We start from the raw sequence: 20,241 nt of genomic DNA on the forward strand, positions 1-20,241 counted from the left end.
AAATTTCGTAGGAGACGCAAGCCCAAGAGGAGCTCTCACTGCGCCGTCTTCACCCTCTGGTTTCTCATCAGCGGCCGGTGCGAGCTGAGCCCCTCCGCCGAGTGTCTCAGCTGCCAACAGCTCCGGCAGTAGTAGCTGAAGCAGACCTGGGAGCAAAAACACCACCAGCAGCAGCACCACGTGACACCGCGCCCAGCATCGCACGGTCACGTCTCCTCTGGCGACAGTCGCAAGGACACAAAGTATTTCAACTACAAGCCGTATTTTATTTCACCAGGTAAGGCCCACACCGAGCAAAATAGCTCTGTTGTAGGAGCGACCTGGCCATAAATGATTGCTCAAAGACGAAGCGGCGGCCTGTCACGTGGCAATGTATAGCCACATACTTTAAATCGCACGTCGATTTTAATTGTGGATTGGAAAAACTGGAGGACCCGGACAAAAATTAATACGGCCATAGGGAGAACAATGAAAACTCCAAATACAGGTCTTGGGGTCGGAATCGAACCCACAACCTCATGTATACCAGGCGAGGTAGTCTATATGCTCTGTATAGGCGAGCTCTTTAAAAAATCAGTTTACGTAGTCTATCAAAAATCCACTCTGCTCACCGTGCAGTACACACGTTGGCTTAGATTCCCTTCTGCACGTTGACTTCCTAACCCTCGCTCAGTCCTCCACTACCATAGCTTCACTTTCACACCGACTACACAAGCCGATGAGCCAAGGCCATTTGGTCGATACTATCTGGGGTGGATAAATACACGCGCGTCCACCACACGCTGTGTCCCCCCCCATGGGCAGGAAGCTTTGCATACGTACTCGTCGGTTTTATTAGACCCAGTTCCTGTTTCGTCTCAGGTTGCAGCGATGTTTATCGCATTAGCTTGTTTTCCCAAAAACGACACACTAAACACATTCCGGCATCCTTTAAAATGATAGTGGATCGTAAACGCAGCGCCTACTTTGAACTTGCTACAATACATTTGTGATCTAAAAGATAAATACAATTGTAGCATTTGCCACCCTAGCAGTGGGGGTAGCGATTAGATCAATGGCCTGTAACCTTTACTGCAGCCTTGCAATCCCTTTGGTTGGCAATCTTTATAAAATGTATAATGTTAATAGAGGGTTTGCTGAAACAAAGTTGTAACTTTGGTGCCCATGCTTAATTTGTGTTCGACGATTTGCCTTCGGAAAAAAAAAATCTGACCATGGTCTTGCACCACCCCCCCTCCCCACGCCCTGGAGAGGGTACATCCCTCGCACCCCCCCCATAGGGTGTGCGTGCACCCCAGATTAAGACCTCACTGGTTTAGATATTTCTAGCGGGGGGGGGGGGGCACAACGGTGTAGAAGGGCGATTACCGTGGCACGGCAGAAGAAGTTTCCGGGACTGTGGCTGCAGACTTGGCAAATGGAGTCTTCCAGGTATGGGTCGATCTGGATCTGCAAAACGAGGCAACCGGATTGCGTCGATGCCACGGGGGGGGGGGGGGGGGGGGCAAGCGGTCCCGGTCCCCCCACCGCGGAGTTCGCGGCATTGCGAGATGCACTTCAAGGGCGTTGTGCCGTGTGTCATTAAAGTTACACAAGGCTGGTGTCACACACACAGTAGACCCGCTTGTTAACGACGGCGATTGGTTTCACGAAACCGGTTGTCAAGTGATTTGGTCGTTAAGCGAGTATTAGGAAACACGTCAAAGGCTTAATTAGTTCTGATCGCATCGAAAGTTACCCCTTTGGACACGAAAAAATACTTTGTAATATATAAAAATGGATATTAATACATGAAGATACTAACATTAGAAACACAATACTTAAACGTGGTTAATCAATGCATTACTTATTACTGTTCCTACAACAGGCGAATGGTCGGTAAGTGAACACATTGGGCTCTATGGAGGTACTACACTACACACTAGGCTCTATGGAGGCACTACACTACACACTACACTACACATTGGGCTCTATGGAGGCCCGTCGTTAAGAGATTAGTCAGAGGTGGTCGTTAAGAGGGGTTTCTACTGTGCTGGATTACAAGATGCACCCACAACATTTGCGCTGTACAAGACAGGTTTGGGAGTGGGTGGGGGTGGGTGGGATGCACAAGAGGCGTCAGTGTTGTCAATCGTTCGCAGCACGCTGGACTTGCAATCCAGAGGTCACCGGTTCGATTCCTGGCACGGCAATTGAAACAATGGGGGGGGTGGGCGACCACCGTCAACCCCCCTCTCCTCTTCCAACCCGTCTGGTCAGAGTGGGAGGAGTAGACCAAAGTGCCCCTCTAGAACCCCGGGGGATGGTGGTGGGGGGGGGATTTTCCACCAGCGGTTGCAGAGCTCAAACCACTTCCACCGCCGACGATGTGGACGATGCAATCGTCGCACGGAGGAGCGGCGTCATCAAGTGGCGCGGAATTATTTTTGGTTTAAAAACACGCAAGTAGGGCCCCCCTCTCGCGACCATGATATAAAAAAAAGGTTTTTTGGAGTTCGATTGCAGAAATATGTCTCGTTAAGCCCGAGACCACCCGACACGGGCAATTGGTAAAGATTCGTCGCAAATTTTTTTTCCAATTAGTTACGACCTCGGCACATTGGTCGGCGTGTTGGAGAGTAAACAACATTTACACATATTCTTGGTTCTTTCAGTAAAGTCACGTAGAAGGGAAATAATAAAAAAATATAAATACAAACAATAAAAAATTCTCACGACGTGTTATATTTTTATTATTTTATTATTTCCCTTCTACGTGACTTTACGGAAAGAACCAAGAATATGAATCCCTGCAGTCACGAAAGCTTTCAATCAAAATATTTGCACAATTCGAGTCCGACGTTTCGGTTGGTACTTAACAATCAGCTTTAAAATCGGGCGATTTGCCAGAATTGAGATTCGGGGGGGGGGGGGGGGGGAAATCTCTTTCTCAAAAGAAGACCTTTGTATTTTCGATTTAGGACACAATTTACCTTCTTGGTGAACTTTGTCGTCTTTATTTCCACGATGGCGGCCGTCACGGCGTTCATGTAACTCGTGGGGTTGTTGAAGGTTACGCGGCCAGATCCTGAGAAGACAACCCGAAATGTGCCGTCAGAAACAGCCGCTCAAAATATTCTCCCAAGTCGAGGCTTTCCTGACCCCCCAAGGGCTCAAAGCGATGAGCGCGTTAAACCCCACACACGCGTCCCCCCCTCCGGATGGGTCAAACATGCCAACAATAGAACCACAGAGCTTGGGCAATTGCCGATACCGGTTCTGGCGTCTTTCCTGCCAGCCGATGGGTTTCCTGCACCTCCATGCCAACGTCAAACGGCGCACGTCAGAAGTTCTTCAGCGTTTTCCCGAGGCACGTATCACACGCTATATATATTATACAGGTAGGAACAACAGGTTCCACACTGCCCACCAGGGATTATTTGTCTGTCTGTCGTGCACGAATGCGCTGTCCAAGCAAGTTCCTACCTGCCCACTTCGAAGGAACGTGGTTTTTTTTAATCTGAAAACCAAAACGGAACTTTGGAGATACGATGCCCACTCTGAAACGACGGAATCCCCAAGAAGGAAGTGTCGATGGCAAACTGCGTGTGTGTGTGTGTGTGGGGGGGGGGGTTCTCGTCAGAGGTCGCAAACGGGTTTTGATTCCTTACCCGTACCCGGCCGCACCAAGGTCATGTACGGGTAAGCCGGGTATCGGGTAGGGTATGGGTATCGGGTACCCGATTGCGACCTCTGGGATGAAGCCATGTTGCAGGCGCGGGTGGGTTGATTCTAGGAACTTGAATTGTGAGAAGAGACAAGACGTTGGGAAATGAGTGACAAACGGTTACTCACCAGTGACTCACGGCCTACCCGTACCCGGCCGCACCAGGGTCGCAAACGGCTACCCGTACCCGGCCGGGTAGGGTAGGGTACGGGTATCGGGTACCCGATTGTGACCTCTGGTTCTCGTACCTATGGGGTACTTGTACTTGTCGGTGTCGATTCCAGCATAGACGACGCCTCCAAACAGGTCGTTCATGATCACCGCCAGCCCCTCGGCGTTGAGCATGCCATGCAGGGCGCCCACAAACACCGTCTTGTGGCTCTCCAGCCGCGGGGACGGGAAGCTGGTGTAGTTACTGTCGGCCACCACCCAGGGAATCACCTGCACCTAGAGAACACAAAGATCCCCCGAACAGCTTTAACAGACTGATGAGGCAAGTGCTGTTAGCGAGCAGCACTTACGAAGGCCGGAACGGGCACACGAGGGGGTGGGTGGCTGGCACCACACCCAGCTGTCTTTGTCTACCCTGTGAAGATTTTCACCCCCCCCCTCGCTTACATATTGCACAAGGGTACTCATTTGAGGCCGAGTCGACCGAGGGGGAGGCCCAGAACCGATTCAGGCAATGGTCACTGGTGGTGGTCGCGAGCGGGAATCAAACTGGGGTGGCCGGGGTTCGCAGCGCAACCCGCTGCTACACTACCGCTCCCCCACTGCACGTACACACACAGGTACACACACACACAGGTACACAACACTGCAAGCCTGGCTCCAGCTCCTCCTATCAGAAGGAGGGGGGCAGATTAACAGTGATTAATCCAATAAGGAGTGAGCCTGGGTGGGCAAATAAAAGGGACATTGAGTGGTGGAGGGTCCATCCCAGCAATCCCCCCCTCGCCCCATCGGCTTAGACATCAAATGCTGCACCTGCTGTGGATGCTTGGCCAAAAGCACCCTCGTGTTGGCGCTTGCGAGTCACGTGAACATCGCGCGCAAAGCGGGGGGAAGCCTGGTTGTTGTTTTATTTTGGACAGTTGATGAAAGCAGTGGGGGAATTGACGAGTGTGCCGAGTTTGTCGTCGTTACTTCTAACTCGCCACCGCAAGAGCCTGTGGGCGCTTGCGTGGTCTACGCGAGAACGGGGCAGAGGAGCGACGCTCGCAACGACGAGCGGAAGTGCCGGGCGGATTAAAACGCAGCAGATTGGCACAGGAGGGAGGTGGTACACATCTGGCAGTCATATCTGGTCGGTCAACCCACAACACCTGGGGGAGGGGGGGGGGGTCTGTGTCCCGTGACCCCCCCCCCCCGTGAGAAAGCCTTGGGCACTCCACAAGGCCTCCACGTGCACCGTACTTGGCACACGCGCTATGGTGATGTTACACTTGGTGGTGAACGGCAGCCGTTTTTACATGTAGAAATTCGTTTGCACTGTACGTTGCCAACTGTGCTGAATTGGAGGTGCAGGGAAGGACAACAAACTAAACACAAGCAGTGCTAAAGAAATGAGTTGTCAATCTGGATGTAAAAGTGCATAGCTCCAGTGGCTTTCGAATATCGGAAGGAAGAGCGTTCCAGACGGCCGCAGAAGTGCATCCGAAAGCGCGCGATGCGGCGACCGTCTTTGTTAGACGGCTAGCAGCCAATAGCCACTGCGAGGATGACCACCGGAGTTCACGTCATGAAGGTTTATGCTCCTTGACGAGATCAGCAAGGTATTGTGGGGTCACATTTGTGGCAAGCGATTTGTGTGCAATTAGTGCGACCTTTTCAGTGTGGTGTGGATGAGGAGGTGGCGATTTGGCCAAGATGTCAAATCGACGATCGTAAAAAAAAAAGAAAACGACGCAAGCGCGGGTACCGACCACTTTGCTCTTCATTTTGCGGCTCGACACCTCGTAGTAGTACATGTTGCAGCCGAAGGCGTTGTTGTAGTTGCTTTTGCAGGCCTGCAGTAAGGCGCGTATCGACCGCTCTTGCTCAAACAGAACGTACACGTAGCCTGACACAAAGAGAGCCGCAACACCGCACGTTACGCGCAAGCAAAGAAGCAAACGACATCGTCAATATCTTTTCGAAAAACACTTCGTTGCTTACGATTAGGATATGCTACGTAATTATCTGGCCTAATTAGTGTCGTTAGAACCTCCACCTCCACCTGGCACAACCAAACGAAACAAATTGTCACGTGGGCAGGCATTTATCGAGGCAGTTGTTATGGTTTCAGCTCACCTCAAAGTTTAAAAATTCTCACAACCACATTTAGCGCTTTGATACGTTCCTGCATCTTGTTCCAAAGATGCTTGATGGCGTTAAGAAAAAACTTCGGTTATAAATTGTTAAGTTTAGTTGTAAAAATCGTTCAACTTTTTGACAAGCCGACAGATTACCATTCGTGTTAAGTGTGTCTACACGTGACAATCTAATATGTGTATCAGCTTATGGTACGGGTGGCGGAGGGTCTTGGGACAAATCTTAGCCTGATCATTCTACGGAAAATTCAGAAGCCAATTAGGAATCATTATACTTGGCTGTCGAAACCTGTGTGCTATATATAGAAAATGCTAATTTCAGCCACAAAAAGGCTGGATTCACTGCGAAAATATTTCGGCATGCCACGTCCATCTCGCCTTATTTTGTTCTAATAGGATTGTAGGAAAGTAGGGCATGAATATCTACGATTATTATGGACTGGTATAGCTTGTACGCCTGTGGTAGTGCCATACGCCACTAATTCTCATCCCAAAAAAGCCTAGCAGCGTTCCAGAAAATATTAAGACATTTCAGTTTAACACGTGACCAATATCGTCCTGAGGTTTTTGGGTTAATCGCGTAAATATACACGTGTCGTTAAAGCCGCCACCATCCGACACAGCCAATAATAAGTAAGGTTTGTCACGTAAGCAGAACGTGGCAATTCGTTGCGAGTACAGCAACACCGGTTGTGTTGGAGAGTAAACCCACGACAACATTTACAATTCGAGTACCACGTTTCGCCATTAATTACAAGCAGCCTCATCAGGCAACAGCCAGAGTTTGTAGATAAAATCTTCCCGTTTCGGTCTTAAGAGGGGATGTGATGTCGTCGCTTGTGAAGCAATCGCGTGCGAAGGCCACAGAGGGAGGGGGGGTTAATGTTTAATGTGTGCATATAAATTACAATCGATATCCATTACCGGTTTGGTTGTTCATAGAAATTGCAGCTGCGACTAGAGCATCGTCTACAAATGCGATGAAAATAATTTCACTTGACGAAATAGATGGATTCCGTTAGGGTCTTATTTTCAATGACGTCACACGTCACGTGCACGATACCTTTGGGAAACGCTTCCTTGCGAGCCGTCTGTTGCTTCCCGTCACGCACCGGCCACTCGACCACCAGAGGCCCAAAGTTCTTCACGGAGTTCAAGATCCCAGCTGGCACGCGAACAACAAAAAACAACTCTTGCTTTGTTTTTTTCGGTAAAGTCACGTAGGCAAAAATTTTGAATAAATTAAATCACGACGTTTCGGGCGCAACACAAGCATCCTTCTTCAGGTGGGGACAACTTAGCGAAAGCACACCGCTTGTAATGCGCCCGAAACGTCGTGATTTTTTTACCTACGTGAATTTACCGAAAAAGCCAAAGAGTACGAATCCTTACCGTCACGAAAACTTCACATCTAGTATTAAAACCAAACTCATCGTCGATGGGAGTTGGCCAAATCATCATAAAAATACGAGAACACGCAGAGCGTGAGGTCAATTTGTTGGCACCCCGTGTTTGGCTGCCTTCCCCCTCTCTCCGCTCGCCTGTGGCTTTCCCGCGCACCTCCAGAATCTAAAAACGCGAGCTGCCGTTGACGAATGTGCGCGATAAATAATTTCACATGAAGGGTCCTTCAATCCACTTTGGCGCGTTTCTACGTTGCCACGAATTTACAATGATGGAGGGGGGGCGGCACTGAACGGACCATTGCAATGTAAAAATCCCAGGATTCGTACAGACATCCCACACAAGCTTAAAACTTGCTTTATCCCCAGAGGGTAGACCCTATTCTTATTTTTTCATACTTTGATACTGGCAAAAAAAAAAGCCCCATTTTGTAGCTGCTCACCCAGAGCTATAAATGCCCCGATTAGTGCATCGTGTTTGTGCCATTCGCCTTTTGGCGTTCTCTGATCCGACACTGGTGAGACTTGGCCCTAAAGACGCTGTCTCTGGTGTAGGCCAATCAGTTTCAAAGACAATGCATCCATTTTTATCAGAGCCACGTGTTTGTTTGTATGCATGTTCACCACAAGTACGTGGTTAATGCAGACATGATTCCTCGCAAAAGGTTTCTATTTGGTGTTTGAACATCTTGATACCTGTTTTAGTGCCATGAAGGGTAAAATCCATTTATTGTTTTTTCATAGACGTAACATTAATTTAAGTGAGGTAATTTCCTGTGAGGTCGTGCTTGTAAATCATCCAAAATATCGTATCTAGGCCGAATTTTCCGATTAGTTATTTTTTTTTAATACCAAAAAAAAATCAATTACCATATCCCACGCACAGGAAACGAATACCGAAGCATATTCTTGGTTCTTTCGGTAAAGTCACGTAGAAGGGAAATAATAAAATAATCAAAACAAGTATATTTCGTAAAAACAAAGTTTTTCACTATAAATCCTTTATATGCGTGGCAGCTAGAGTCCTCTCGTCCTCTGGCTTGAGATGGCTGCCACCTATGGGTCAGATGATTGCATTGCACCATTAAGCAATTGGTAATTAAATATAATATTTTTGTCCTAAAAAGTGTAAAATTTTGGAAAAACATTTTCACGAACATTAATTGTCACGCACAACGAGTCTGTGTGGAAAATGGCAGCTCGATTGGATCACGGGAAGTGGGTTAAAAAACGACCGAAAGATTTGCACGGTCATAAGCAAGCAAGCGAACTTAATATAAAGGATTTAATAAAACATAATAAAATACAATTCTCACGACGTTTCGGCCACAACGCAAGCAGCCGTCCTCAGGTGAAGAACAGCTCTGTCGGAAAGACAGCGTCTGAAAACATTGATTACCGAAGCCTTTAAAAACCAGACTTCCATAGAGGTCACACCAATTAGGACGGCACCACCACCTTCGGTGATGTCCCAGGGAACGCCACCCATGAACACCTTGCAGGAATAGGTGGGACTCTGGTGACTTCTCTTGGGAAGCTTGCCACTCCACCCGCATTTGGCGTCGCTCACCACTGCACCGAGCACCAACAGGGCAGAGACACAATCCGCGGGTGGCATGGGAATCAAAACTCGGGAGAAACGCATCTAAACTAAACAAAATTGTTATTTTTACCAGAGAAGGCCCAACGAGCAATGTAGCTCTTTCGGAATTGACCTTGCCACAATAGCCCAACGAGGTGGGCTCATCACCACGTGGACATTTATAGCGGCCAAATAATCGAAAACGTACGGCGATTCTAAAATGTGGAGGTGATACAACCCGGAGGACCCGGGAGAAAAATCCACACGACCACAGGGGAGAGAGACGCGCAAACTCCAATATATTAGACGTTAGGGGTCGAGATTGAACCCACGCCCTCTTTGCATACCAGGCGAGGCAGTTATCTCGCCACCGTGGTGCCCTGGTAGTGATATTTATCCAGGGCTGGATGAACCCACAGGCCTTGGGCCCTCATTCTGGCCCTGCATTGCACATTGAAGTAACAGCAGAGCTACGGCAGCGTGGAACAGTGATCGGATAATTTTGTCTTTTGATTGACGATGACATTATTTCATGACCGCTGCAACAAGCTGCAAAACACACTGCCCAACCGCACCATCGTGGTATCATCGCGATAACCCCAATCCTGAGCAGTGGAAGCGACATGAGGGGGGGGGGGGACGGGCAGGAAGGAGGAAGAGGAGGAGACCGACACCTGCAGACTTCTTGTGCAAGAGCGCCTCCTTCACGATGTGACAGGCCGGCAAGCCGGAGGTCGCCGCATCGGCCGGGGCGAACGGCCTGGCCTCAATGAGACGCGGGACCCTCCCGGTCGGCCCGTCACGCGACTTCCTCGTCACCGCCGGAACAGACGACCTCTTGGTGGCCGCTGGCGCCTCCGCCTCTTCCTCACCTCCACTCCTCGCTAATTGCCTACTGCTCAACTGCTGCACATTGTAGAACCGGACACGGTGAACGGCACATGGTTTTTGTAGCCAGTATTATAATTAGGGATTTTAAATAGAGCGTTTTTCTTTGGGTTAAGCCATGTATTGATCTGGCCAAATGTGTCGTAAAATCCTCCACCACCTGACCCCACAGCCAAACATTTATTTTACGAATCACATTGTACGAGCGTTTAACGCGCCACATTATTGCGTCCGTTCACAATTCTGACGACCAACTTTTAGCGATGGATAGATTTAGCTTGACACTGTGCCAAAGTGCCTTCCGGACGCAATCCACCGTCAGTTGAAAAAAGTGTTCAAAAATTGGACAAATTTGGCAGTGAGAATTGTTCTCCAATCGTCACCGGCGAGCCCAAGCAATCACAAAGCGACGCTTTGTAAGGAAAAAAAAAAACCCCCCACGCTTGTACACGCGACAAAAAACACAAGTTGGCAAAAAATAAATCTTGCGAATTGGGAACCTGAAAGGGGGGGGGGGGGGGGGGTAACACAATAGTTCTTGCATGCTGGAGTAAAAACGCATCGACATCCGAGCCAATGGTCGCGCGTTTATCCATTCACTAAAATTGTATCTCTCCCGGGGGGGGGGGGGGGGTAGAAATGAAAGGGGTATATCAAAACTGGCCGATCCTAACATCGCGTTCATGTTATTTTTGTTTCGTTCGGTTATACCCCCACCCCCAACGCCTCCCCCCGACCTTTCTCCCCCCCTCCCTAGTTAACCCCCACTGCTTCCAACCGTTACCCCTCTACCCTTGCAGGGTTGCATCACGTGCAACTTAAAAAATCGGGGCTCCCACTTGGGGGAGAATGACTCAGTGGAAGGGGTTGTGGCTGCACCGAGTATCTCGCGCACACCGGAATACAGCCCCCCCCCCCCACACTCGGACTCTTTGGGGTTAACGAATGATAAAAAAAACCCACACGACACAAATGAAACCCTCAAAAGCCCTCACCGTCACTTTGCAGTGCGGCGCCAACGCGGCCACGTCGACGTCACCACCCGCATCCCCCGCGACCTTCCGCTGCGTGCCGGGGCCGCCGCCGCCGCCACCGAGGAATTCCGAAATGGCGAAACGGAGGAGCTCCACGTCGACAGTCGATGCACCTCCGACCTTCTTCTCGTTCCCGTCGGCCGCCGCGTCGCCACCGTCGCGCTGGGCAGAATCGATCTTCCGCGCGGCGATGACGACGGCGTTCCCGTCGCCCTCGTCCGCGTCTTCCCGTTGCTGCTGCTGTTGCTGCTGCCTCCGCTGCGGTTTCTTCGCGCAGTCGGCAGAGGCCTGCTGGCACGCCGTGGCCGGGCACGGTTGCGGCGAAGGCGCGGAGCCCTCGCACGGAGCCGCCGGGCACTCGGCTGGCGTGCATCGACCTGCGTCGGACAGAGCGCGCGCGCTGCGGCGTTGGCAATTGGCTTCCCCAACGAACGCATTTATAAAAGGTCACGTTCTATGCACAAAGTGCTTGCCGCACAAATGAATCAGACAACCTCTTGTGGTAAGGAGCGTAAACATTCATGCCAACTCCCGTCATTCCCTGCAAGCAGCGGATTCTTGGATGGCCGTCGAACGAAGAGACGGTCACCGCATCGCGCGCGCTTTCAGATGCGCTTCTGCGGCCGTCTGGAACGCTCTTCTTTCAGATATTAGGAAGCCACTGGAGCCATCCACTTATAAATCTTACATTGAAAACTAATTTCTTTATAACTGCTTTTCGTGTTTAGCGTGTTGTCCCCCCCCCCTCCCGCACCTCCGATTAGCACAGTTGGCTACGTACGGTGCAAAAGAAGTTCAACATACACAGAGCACGGGGATCGTGGTGGAGGGGAGCCAGCGAGGGGGTACACGGCGCGTGTGGGTACACTGGGGATCTACCCAACCACCCGGACACGCCAAACTATGCCGCTACCCACCACACACACCGCATGCCGCTACCCACCACACACACCGCATGCCGCTACCCACACACACACCGCATGCCGCTACTCAGTGGGGGTGGGTGCTGTAGTGGTGGTGGGTGGTCTGTGGAGGAGAGGGGGGGGGGGGTATGTAGAGCTTCTTTCGCACCGTACGTAGCCAGCCGCGCTAATTGGTTGGCCTTGTACGGTGGACAACTGAACGCACAAAACACTTCTAAATAAATGGTAGTCTGTGGGTGGCGGTCTGTGGTCGAGTGGGTGAGTGGGTGGTCGAGTGGGTGAGTGGATGGGTGGGTGAGTGAGTGGGTGGGTGAGTGGATGAGTGGATTGGTGGATGAGTGGATGGGTGGGTGAGTGGATGGATGTGGGTGAGTGGGTGAGTGGATGAGTGAGTGGGTGGTCGAGTGGGTGAGTGAGTGGAAGTCTGTGGGTGGGTGGCGGTCGCACACAAGCCGCTCAGGTCCAGGTTGTTGTCGAGCAGCGCGTTGATTTTGTGGAACACGGCCGCGTTCCTGCACGAGCAGCAGGAGGAGGCGGCGGGGTGCGCGGGCGCCACCAGCATCTTCATCGCCGCCGCAGTCGCCGCAGTCATCTCCCGACCCTGCTGCTGCTGCTGTTGCTGCTGCACGTCTCCTCTCCCCGCAGGATAGCAGCCGAGGCTGGGCATCGCGCGGGCACAGCGGGGCTCACCACCCTCGCCAGACTCACCCCGCCGAGGGAGCGGGGGGGCAGGGTGTCTCCTGCGGTGCTGTGCGAGCGAAACGAATCGGGTGGCAACAACAACAACAATAACAAGACGATAACGAGTGACTTGTGTATAGTAGCGACCGTCGGCTTTGTAACGCGCTCAGGGTTTTTGGCACGGAGGTCGCGGATAAAACCCGCAGACGAGTGTTTTGTGCAGCCCGCCAGAACCGACGATTTTAACGATTGCCCAAGCTCTGGCGACCCTACATTGAGATCATCGGCCACCCGATAATGGCGGTGGCGGCGGTAGCCCTAATGCTTCGTTGTGGGACTTGCCGTGTCTTTTAATCTTGAAGAGCGCGAGTAATAAGGAGAGAGGTTGCAATACCGTCCCCGTGTAGAACAGAGCCTTGACATTCGTGCTGCGGTTGATTCACACGGGGAGGGGGGGGGGGCTTTCAAACTCGATGTGGTTCTCTGCGGTCTCTACGACTACCGCGATGACGGGGAGGGAGGGGAGAGTCATCATCTGTACCCGTAGTCGAACCTTTGCGATTGACGCGGATGGCTTGCGTACGGGTTTGCGAACGACGTTCAACAACACGGATTAACAACAACCCGCTCGATAATTGTTTTTTTTTACCCTTTTATCTGGCAACAAAACTAACACCTTTTTTTACAAGGAGTCATGTTTGCATTGACCACAATACCTGCAGTCGGAATGCATTGACCACAATACCTGCAGTCGGAATGCATTCCGACTGCAGGTATTGTGGTCAATGCAAACATGACTACTTGTAAAAAAAAAAGGTGTCAGTTTTGTTGCCAGATTGAAGGGTAAAAAAACAATTATCATATTTTGTTACTGGCAAATGAGGTTCCAATGGTGTAAACCCGCTCGATGTTCATGTCCGTCATGCAATCCGGACAACTCGATGACAGCATTTCCAGGACGGTTCCCGGCTGACGTTAAGCCACGGAGTTGAGCAAAAGCAAAGCGCCAACAGTTCTTTTGAGTATCGTGGTCTGTTGCACAATGCTTGTTGCTTAAAAAGAAAGTTTGCTTACTGGCCTGCGCCAAATGCTTCTGTTGCAATAGATGTTTAACACAGCAGCGGTCCGGATCCGAGATTCAATCAGCGGTAAAAGCGGTCGCGATGCAAACAGCAAACATCGCCGGTAGCGTTCGTTGCTGCGCACGTGACAGGCGTAAAAACAAACCGAGACAAAGCACGGCTATACATTCTCTTTGGTTCTTTCGGAAAAGTCACGTAGGTGAAAATAAAATAAATAAAATAAGATAATAAAATAATAAAAATACAATAAACTAAAAATGAATACGTCTTTTTATTATTATTATTTTATTATTATTATTTTTCACCTACGTGACTTTACCGAAAGAACCAAGAAAACTTCAAATCTAGAATTCACGGCTACATTCTTTTACGAACAAACACAAGGAGGGGGGGGGGGACAAAACGAAAGTGTTTAACTGGACAAACAAATTAGTAACCGGGACATTCAAGTCCGATCCATACACGGGGTTTTCTAGAGGCGAGCTTCTCCATTGCCGAACCGGCCAAACCTGAAACGCGTAACTGGTTGCGCCGTGGCTTCGAGTGTCTCTAAGTGTGGAGAGGCCACGGAACGAACCCCCTGACCCACTCACCCGCATGGCACGCAACGCGACCCCCCCCCCAGCTCCTCCATGGAAGTCCAAATCCACACCGCGCCTCGCTCGTCACGGCATCTCGCCAGACTCCACACGCGGTGGACATCACGGGCAGGGCTTCACATCTCTCTCGAGATTTTACGGAATGTCGGCGTAAGGCACTACCACTAGAGTGCAAGGTTACTCCCAACCTCAATATTCAATTAGCGTGCCCTTCATTTCTGAAGTTCGTCACGGTGGCTAGGAGATGTTAACTACCTCGCCTGGTATGCAGGAAATCGTGGGTTCGATCTCGACCATGACGCCTGCTGCTGTATGTTTGGAGTTTGCGTGTCTATCCCCGTGGTCGCGCAGATTTTTATTCGGTTCCTCCGGTTTCCCCCCCCCTCCACATTTCGAATCAACATTCGTTTAAGAATATTTGGCTGCTACAAAACGTCCACGTGGTTGAGCTACCATTCGTGACAGCCACGTCGCTTCCGAACAACAAAAATGAGAGCTACGTAGCTCAGTGGGGCCTTACGTGCAGGGTAAAACAAAAATAGTTTAGTTTCGTTTAGTCCTATGGAGACGTTAACATAAATCTATCAACAACGAGATGCGCGGGGCTCACCGTTGTCGTCAGCGAAGGGGTTGCGGTTTTTTTCGTTCGTCAAGCGAGACGAGACGACTGCTGCTGTGGGAAGTGCCAAAACAAATCCTGGAAACGGCGGCTGAAATGAAAGCGATGAGGGTTTTTATTTTTACAGGCAGAAGAGACGGAGGGGGGGGGGGGGACGGTTTGTGCCACCTGATCGACCGCACACACGCGGCACGCGTATCGAGAACGAGCAACGGGGCCCCTCCCGGTCGAGGGTTTCTCGCCACCAAAAAAAACCGCAGCTCTCTCGCGAGGAGCTGCGCTTGGGGAGGGGAGGTGGGGGAGATTCTCACGTGGGCAATTATGGCACCTACCACTTAGTTAAATCGGCAATTAACCAATTTGGGACACTTAAGCCCAGACACAACGGCAGCTGTGGGTGAGAGTTCGCGTGGCTTTCGTGTTCGTCGTGCCGTTCATTAGCGAGTGGACCGGGTTGGTGGTGATGGTGATGAGAGACGCAGATGCGTTACCGTATTGTGTGGAGTATGAGAAGGCGACTGAACGTTAAGGGCCCACGAACCCTAAAACTTGTGCCCGGTGTGAATTAAGTTTGACAAATCTGATCTCTTTCTCTCACACACACACACCTGCCGTATTATTAGACGTACCCCCAACTGTTGATTAATATTACAGGGGCGAGGGGGGGAAGGGGTTAATGGGGAGGCGGGCAGGTGCGTCGTATAATCCGGAGAATACGGTAATTGTCACACGTGGACGAGCCCGCATATTCCCATTGTTCAGAGATCGCGATTCGAATGCCCGTGGGTTTCGCGGCGGCTGCCGTGATGACTCAATTACATCGCGCAAACAATCACGGCAGTCGTCTGTTCATGGGGGCGGCCGTGTTCGCGAAATGTCTTTCCCCGAATGGAAGAGCCGCGATCGAGCGAAAACGTGTTGGGGGCCGTCCATAAATGACGTCACGCGATTTTGGACGATTTTTGACCCCCCCCCCCCCATCGTCACACGGCGTCACAAAAAGTCAGACCCCCCCTCAAATGACGTCACAAAGCTTTGCCCCCTTACCCCCCCCCCCAAAATAAAAAAAAAACATGCTTCAAATCGCTTTAAACTATTGTCATTGTAGTGTGCATTTAATGTGCCGCTGCACTCTGATGTTGTAGGATAAATTTATTTTTTATTAAAAAGTCTATTTAATTAAGTAGAACGTTTAATTTTATTGTTTGTTGCGGTTGCACCCGAGTCAAGAGCTGAATGGCTCACAGGGTTATTGCAAATTCATTATGATCGTCATCACCACCCTCTCATTATCACCAACCTATCATCATCACCTTATCATCATCATAACCACCCTCTCATCATCACCACCACCAGCCTCTCATCATCATAATCATCACCAACCTTTCATTATCATCACCACCCTTTCATCATCATCATGCACCTCCGATTAGCACAGTTGGCAACGTACTGTGCGAAAGAAGTTCAACATACACACCGGCTTTAACGTCACATTCGCACACAACCGTTTACTGTGCTCTAAGTATGTGTATATTTGTGTAAAGTATATGTGAGTGTGTAGATAAGCTTGTGCGTAAATTTATGAAATGTAATATTCAGCACGTCAATGTCTATATATGTGGTGATGCTGGAACGCGCGCACACCAAACCCGGGTGAATCACAGTACTTACCGGTGCGGGGCGGTTGTGTTACCCATGACCAGAGCCCCTCCTGAGGGGAGGGTCTGTGGGGTGTGTGTGATCCCACAGAACCCCGCCCCTCGGTGGGGAATCGTATAATGAGAGCAGAGGGGCAGTTCGATCAAGCCGAAGACGAAGAACCAGCTGAAGACTGAAATCCGTGCTAGATAGATCCTGGGACTCTTCTGACCCGCTGTCCTTCTAAGGGCCGGGCAGAGCAAGCCAGTGGTACGACCCCAGATGCCAAAGAGCTCCATTTTGGTCTCATCTGACCACAACACTTTCACCCAGTTGTCCTCTGAATCATTCAGATGTTCATTGGCAAACTTCAGACGGGCATGTATATGTGCTTTCTTGAGCAGGGGGACCTTGCGGGCGCTGCAGGATTTCAGTCCTTCACGGCGTAGTGTGTTACCAACTATTTTATTGGTGACTATGGTCCCAGCTGCCTTGAGATCATTGACAAAATCCTCCCGTGTAGTTCTGGGCTGATTCCTCACCGTTCTCATGATCATTGCAACTCCACGAGGTGAGATCTTGCATGGAGCCCCAAGCCGAGGGAGATTGACAGTTCTTTTGTGTTTCTTCCATTTGCGAATAATCGCACCAACTGTTGTCACCTTCTCACCAAGCTGCTTGGCGATGGTCTTGTATCCCATTCGAGCCTTGTGTAGGTCTACAATCTTGTCCCTGACATCCTTGGAGAGCTCTTTGGTCGTGGCCATGGTGGAGAGTTTGGAATCTGATTGATTGATTGCTTCTGTGAACAGGTGTCTTTTATACAGGTAACAAGCTGAGATTAGGAGCACTCCCTTTAAGAGTGTGCTCCTAATCTCAGCTCGTTACCTGTATAACAGACACCTGGGAGCCAGAAATCTTTCTGATTGAGAGGGGGTCAAATACTTATTTCCCTCATTAAAATGCAAATCAATTTATAACATTTTTGACATGCGTTTTTCTGGATTTTGTTGTTGTTATTCTGTCTCTCACTGTTAAAATAAATCTACCATTAAAATTATAGACTGATCATTTCTTTGTCAGTGGGCAAACGTACAAAATCAGCAGGGGATCAAATACTTTTTTCCCTCACTGTATGTGAGGTATGAGCAAATGTAGTGTGGTGTATAAACTAGGCATTGTACGTGTGCGTATATATGTAAACGTGCACTGTTAATTATATAATGTACAGAATACAAACGTGTACATGAATGTGTATATAATGTAAGTACTATGCGTAGTGAACGCACTTTAGACTGTGCTGTCTTTCACGTTAAAAGTGCACGAGAGTGTGTGTATACGTGTGAGTGTAGCTGTGAGTATTGTCAAGCTTAAACGTATGGAACATATGTGCCGTGTACAAACTGTGAACTGTGTCAAAACGTTCACGTAAATCACGTGTGTGTAAAATATATGCAATCCCAGAGTGTGTAAAGAGCCCACGCGATGCATATTACTGGAGAGCAGTGGTTTTTCTTCTTAACCTGGGGGTGCATCATGCAGCCCCTGGGGGTCGAGATGCCCTCTTTGGGGGTGCGAGATGTCCTTTCTGGGCGGTAGCGAGACCTGGCCAGATTTTATTTGAATGTAAATCATCTTAAACACTGTTCTGCCTCACGGCAGGTGTTTTGCACAATGAAAATGGGTGCGGACGTTTGACATGTTGGGCAACGTCAAGGCAATCTTAAGGTGGCCAACGAAACAAAAAAAAATCACAAACATGTATAAATAAATTCTAGATTTGAAGCTTTCGTGACTGCAAGGATTCATATTATTGGGTTTTTTCGGTAAAGTCACGTAGGTAAAAATTTTAAATTAATGAAAGTAAAATAAAAATAAAATTAAAATCACGACGTTTCGGAAGACGGAATCTTGTGTTGCCTCCGAAACGTCGTGATTTTTATTTTATTTTTTATTTTACTTGTATTAATTTCATTTTTTTTTATCTACGCGACTTTACCGAAAACACCCAAGAATATGTATAAATTAACTCTCCGTGGTTTCGCGTCGCCAAGGAGGAAGCGGCTTGTTGGTGCCCCGGACAGAGGCGCGTTGGAGAGGGCGACTCGGAGATGCCCTCGAAGGACGCGACGGGATGAAGGCGTCGGCGCGTCGGTAGAATGAACGCGCGCGGAAGAGCGCGCACGTGTCCGCCTCTCGATTGCGAACAAACTTTGGAGGTCTCCGCAGCCGCGGAGATCCCAGAGTGGCAGCAAGGAGCATCGCAGCAACGCAAGACCCCCCCCCCTCCCCCGAACCTCCCCCTCCACCACCCTCCCCCATCAACTCCGATTAGCACGGTTAGCTACGTACGGTGCGAAAGAAATCCAGCGTACGCACACACACACGCGTATCATTTTGGATGCTGGCAAAAAAAGGTTTCGTCGATGTAAGTGCTCGGTCCGAGCTGGGAGTGTTTTGAGACGTGCATTGTCTGTGTGCTGTTCTTTGGTGTAACAGCGGTGGTGAGGCAAGGTCGTAAAGAAAGCTGTCTCTGTTGTAGGTCAATCCGTTTCAAAGACAATGCCTACATAATCAGAGCATGCTTCTTTTCATGTTTGGCACAAGCTTGTGTGGTTAATGCAGACTTGATGCCTTGTCACCGGCATCTATTTGGTGTTTGAGGGTATTTTACAACTCCTCTTTGGTTCTTTCGGTAAAGTCCCGTAGAAAATGAAATTAAATAATAATAGAATACGAAGTCTCGATTGCAACACAAGCAATCATCATCAGGTAAGAGTGAATGAGAAAAAACAAACATAGTAAACTTAGAAATAGAATGCAATACAACACAGATAGGCGGCTAGCACAACAGTCAGCACCCCACCTGGTTGATTACGTTCTTCCAAAGATTTCTAAATTCGAGAGAGACAAAACACAGAGACGGAGACAACATCGACAGACACACAAGCAGAGAGACACACACACAAAGACACACCGAGCGAGACGGTGTCTTTGTGTGTGACGATGGCGCGTGGTGGTTGTGGAGTGATTATTGCAGAGCTGGGCTGATAAAACACCGTGGGAGGGCAATGGTGGCAGCATCTGGCCTGTCAGTAACCACGTGGTCACCGTCCCGCTCCTCCTGCCAGCGAATATTGCACACTTCACGTGGCCTCAAAGTGCACCTAGCCAGGCACGAATGAATACCCCTCGTGGTGTGTAGACATCGGCACTTGGGAGATAAAGGCGGCTGGGCCTGGTTATATGGTCACCTCCTCGCGTGCCGTGCTGACCTTCATTAGGTGCTCGATAAAGACACACGTGACCCAACAGCCGCGTCGACTACGTGGGGAGATATTTGTGCAGTGCGTACACGTGTGTGTGTACACACAGTTCGAGTGATTTCATCTGCCCTACAAACCAACGCCAGTGACGGATTCTTTGTTGCGATGTATAAACATCGCCACGATCGAGGCAAAGGTGACTGACTGGGCGTGTGTCGTGCCGGCCTTCAGAGGTGCTCGCTAAGAGCACTTGTCCCAACAGTCTGTTACAGGCTATAGGGGGGATCTTTGTCTTTGTGATGGTGTATGGGGAGCGGTAGTGCCAGCAGTTCGCTCGCTGCGCTATGAACCCAGTAAACCGAGTTCGATTCCCTCTCACGACCAACACCAGTGACGATTATTATAACTACAATGACAGGACAGACATCGTGTTGCTCGCAGTAGACATCGTGGCTATCGCGATTTTCACGTGAAGACGGGCGCTTGTGTCGCGTTCGAAACGTCGTGA

General features: G+C 49.9%; 1 protein-coding gene across 1 annotated transcript; it reads right to left on the bottom strand.

Moving 5' to 3' along the window:
* Positions 1 to 20: 20 nt before the first annotated feature.
* On the bottom strand, positions 21 to 12,515 carry LOC144949204 (cytoplasmic polyadenylation element-binding protein 1-like). The gene is made up of 10 exons (XM_078879093.1): positions 12,296 to 12,515; positions 10,887 to 11,302; positions 9,678 to 9,909; positions 8,880 to 8,993; positions 7,082 to 7,183; positions 5,632 to 5,768; positions 3,955 to 4,153; positions 2,973 to 3,067; positions 1,369 to 1,449; positions 21 to 146 (listed from the first exon to the last, which is right to left on the bottom strand). The coding sequence occupies exons 1-10, from the start codon at positions 12,513 to 12,515 to the stop codon at positions 36 to 38; spliced, it is 1,707 nt and encodes a 568-aa protein (XP_078735219.1). The 3' UTR covers positions 21 to 35.
* Positions 12,516 to 20,241: the final 7,726 nt, after the last annotated feature.

Source organism: Lampetra fluviatilis, chromosome 53 (genome assembly GCF_964198595.1).
Source record: "Lampetra fluviatilis chromosome 53, kcLamFluv1.1, whole genome shotgun sequence".
Lineage (NCBI taxonomy): Eukaryota > Metazoa > Chordata > Hyperoartia > Petromyzontiformes > Petromyzontidae > Lampetra > Lampetra fluviatilis.

What these genes read in the sequence shown, in the direction of transcription:
- LOC144949204 (XM_078879093.1), bottom strand. Translation starts at nt 12,515, where the DNA reads ATGCCCAGCCTCGGCTGCTATCCTGCGGGGAGAGGAGACGTGCAGCAG. An exon ending in TCCCTGGGACATCACCGAAG is followed by an intron (nt 7,184 to 8,879) that starts GTGGTGGTGCCG and finishes TTCGCGTGCCAG; the next exon opens with CTGGGATCTTGAACTCCGTG. An exon ending in GCAAAATGAAGAGCAAAGTG is followed by an intron (nt 4,154 to 5,631) that starts GTCGGTACCCGC and finishes TGTGTTCTCTAG; the next exon opens with GTGCAGGTGATTCCCTGGGT.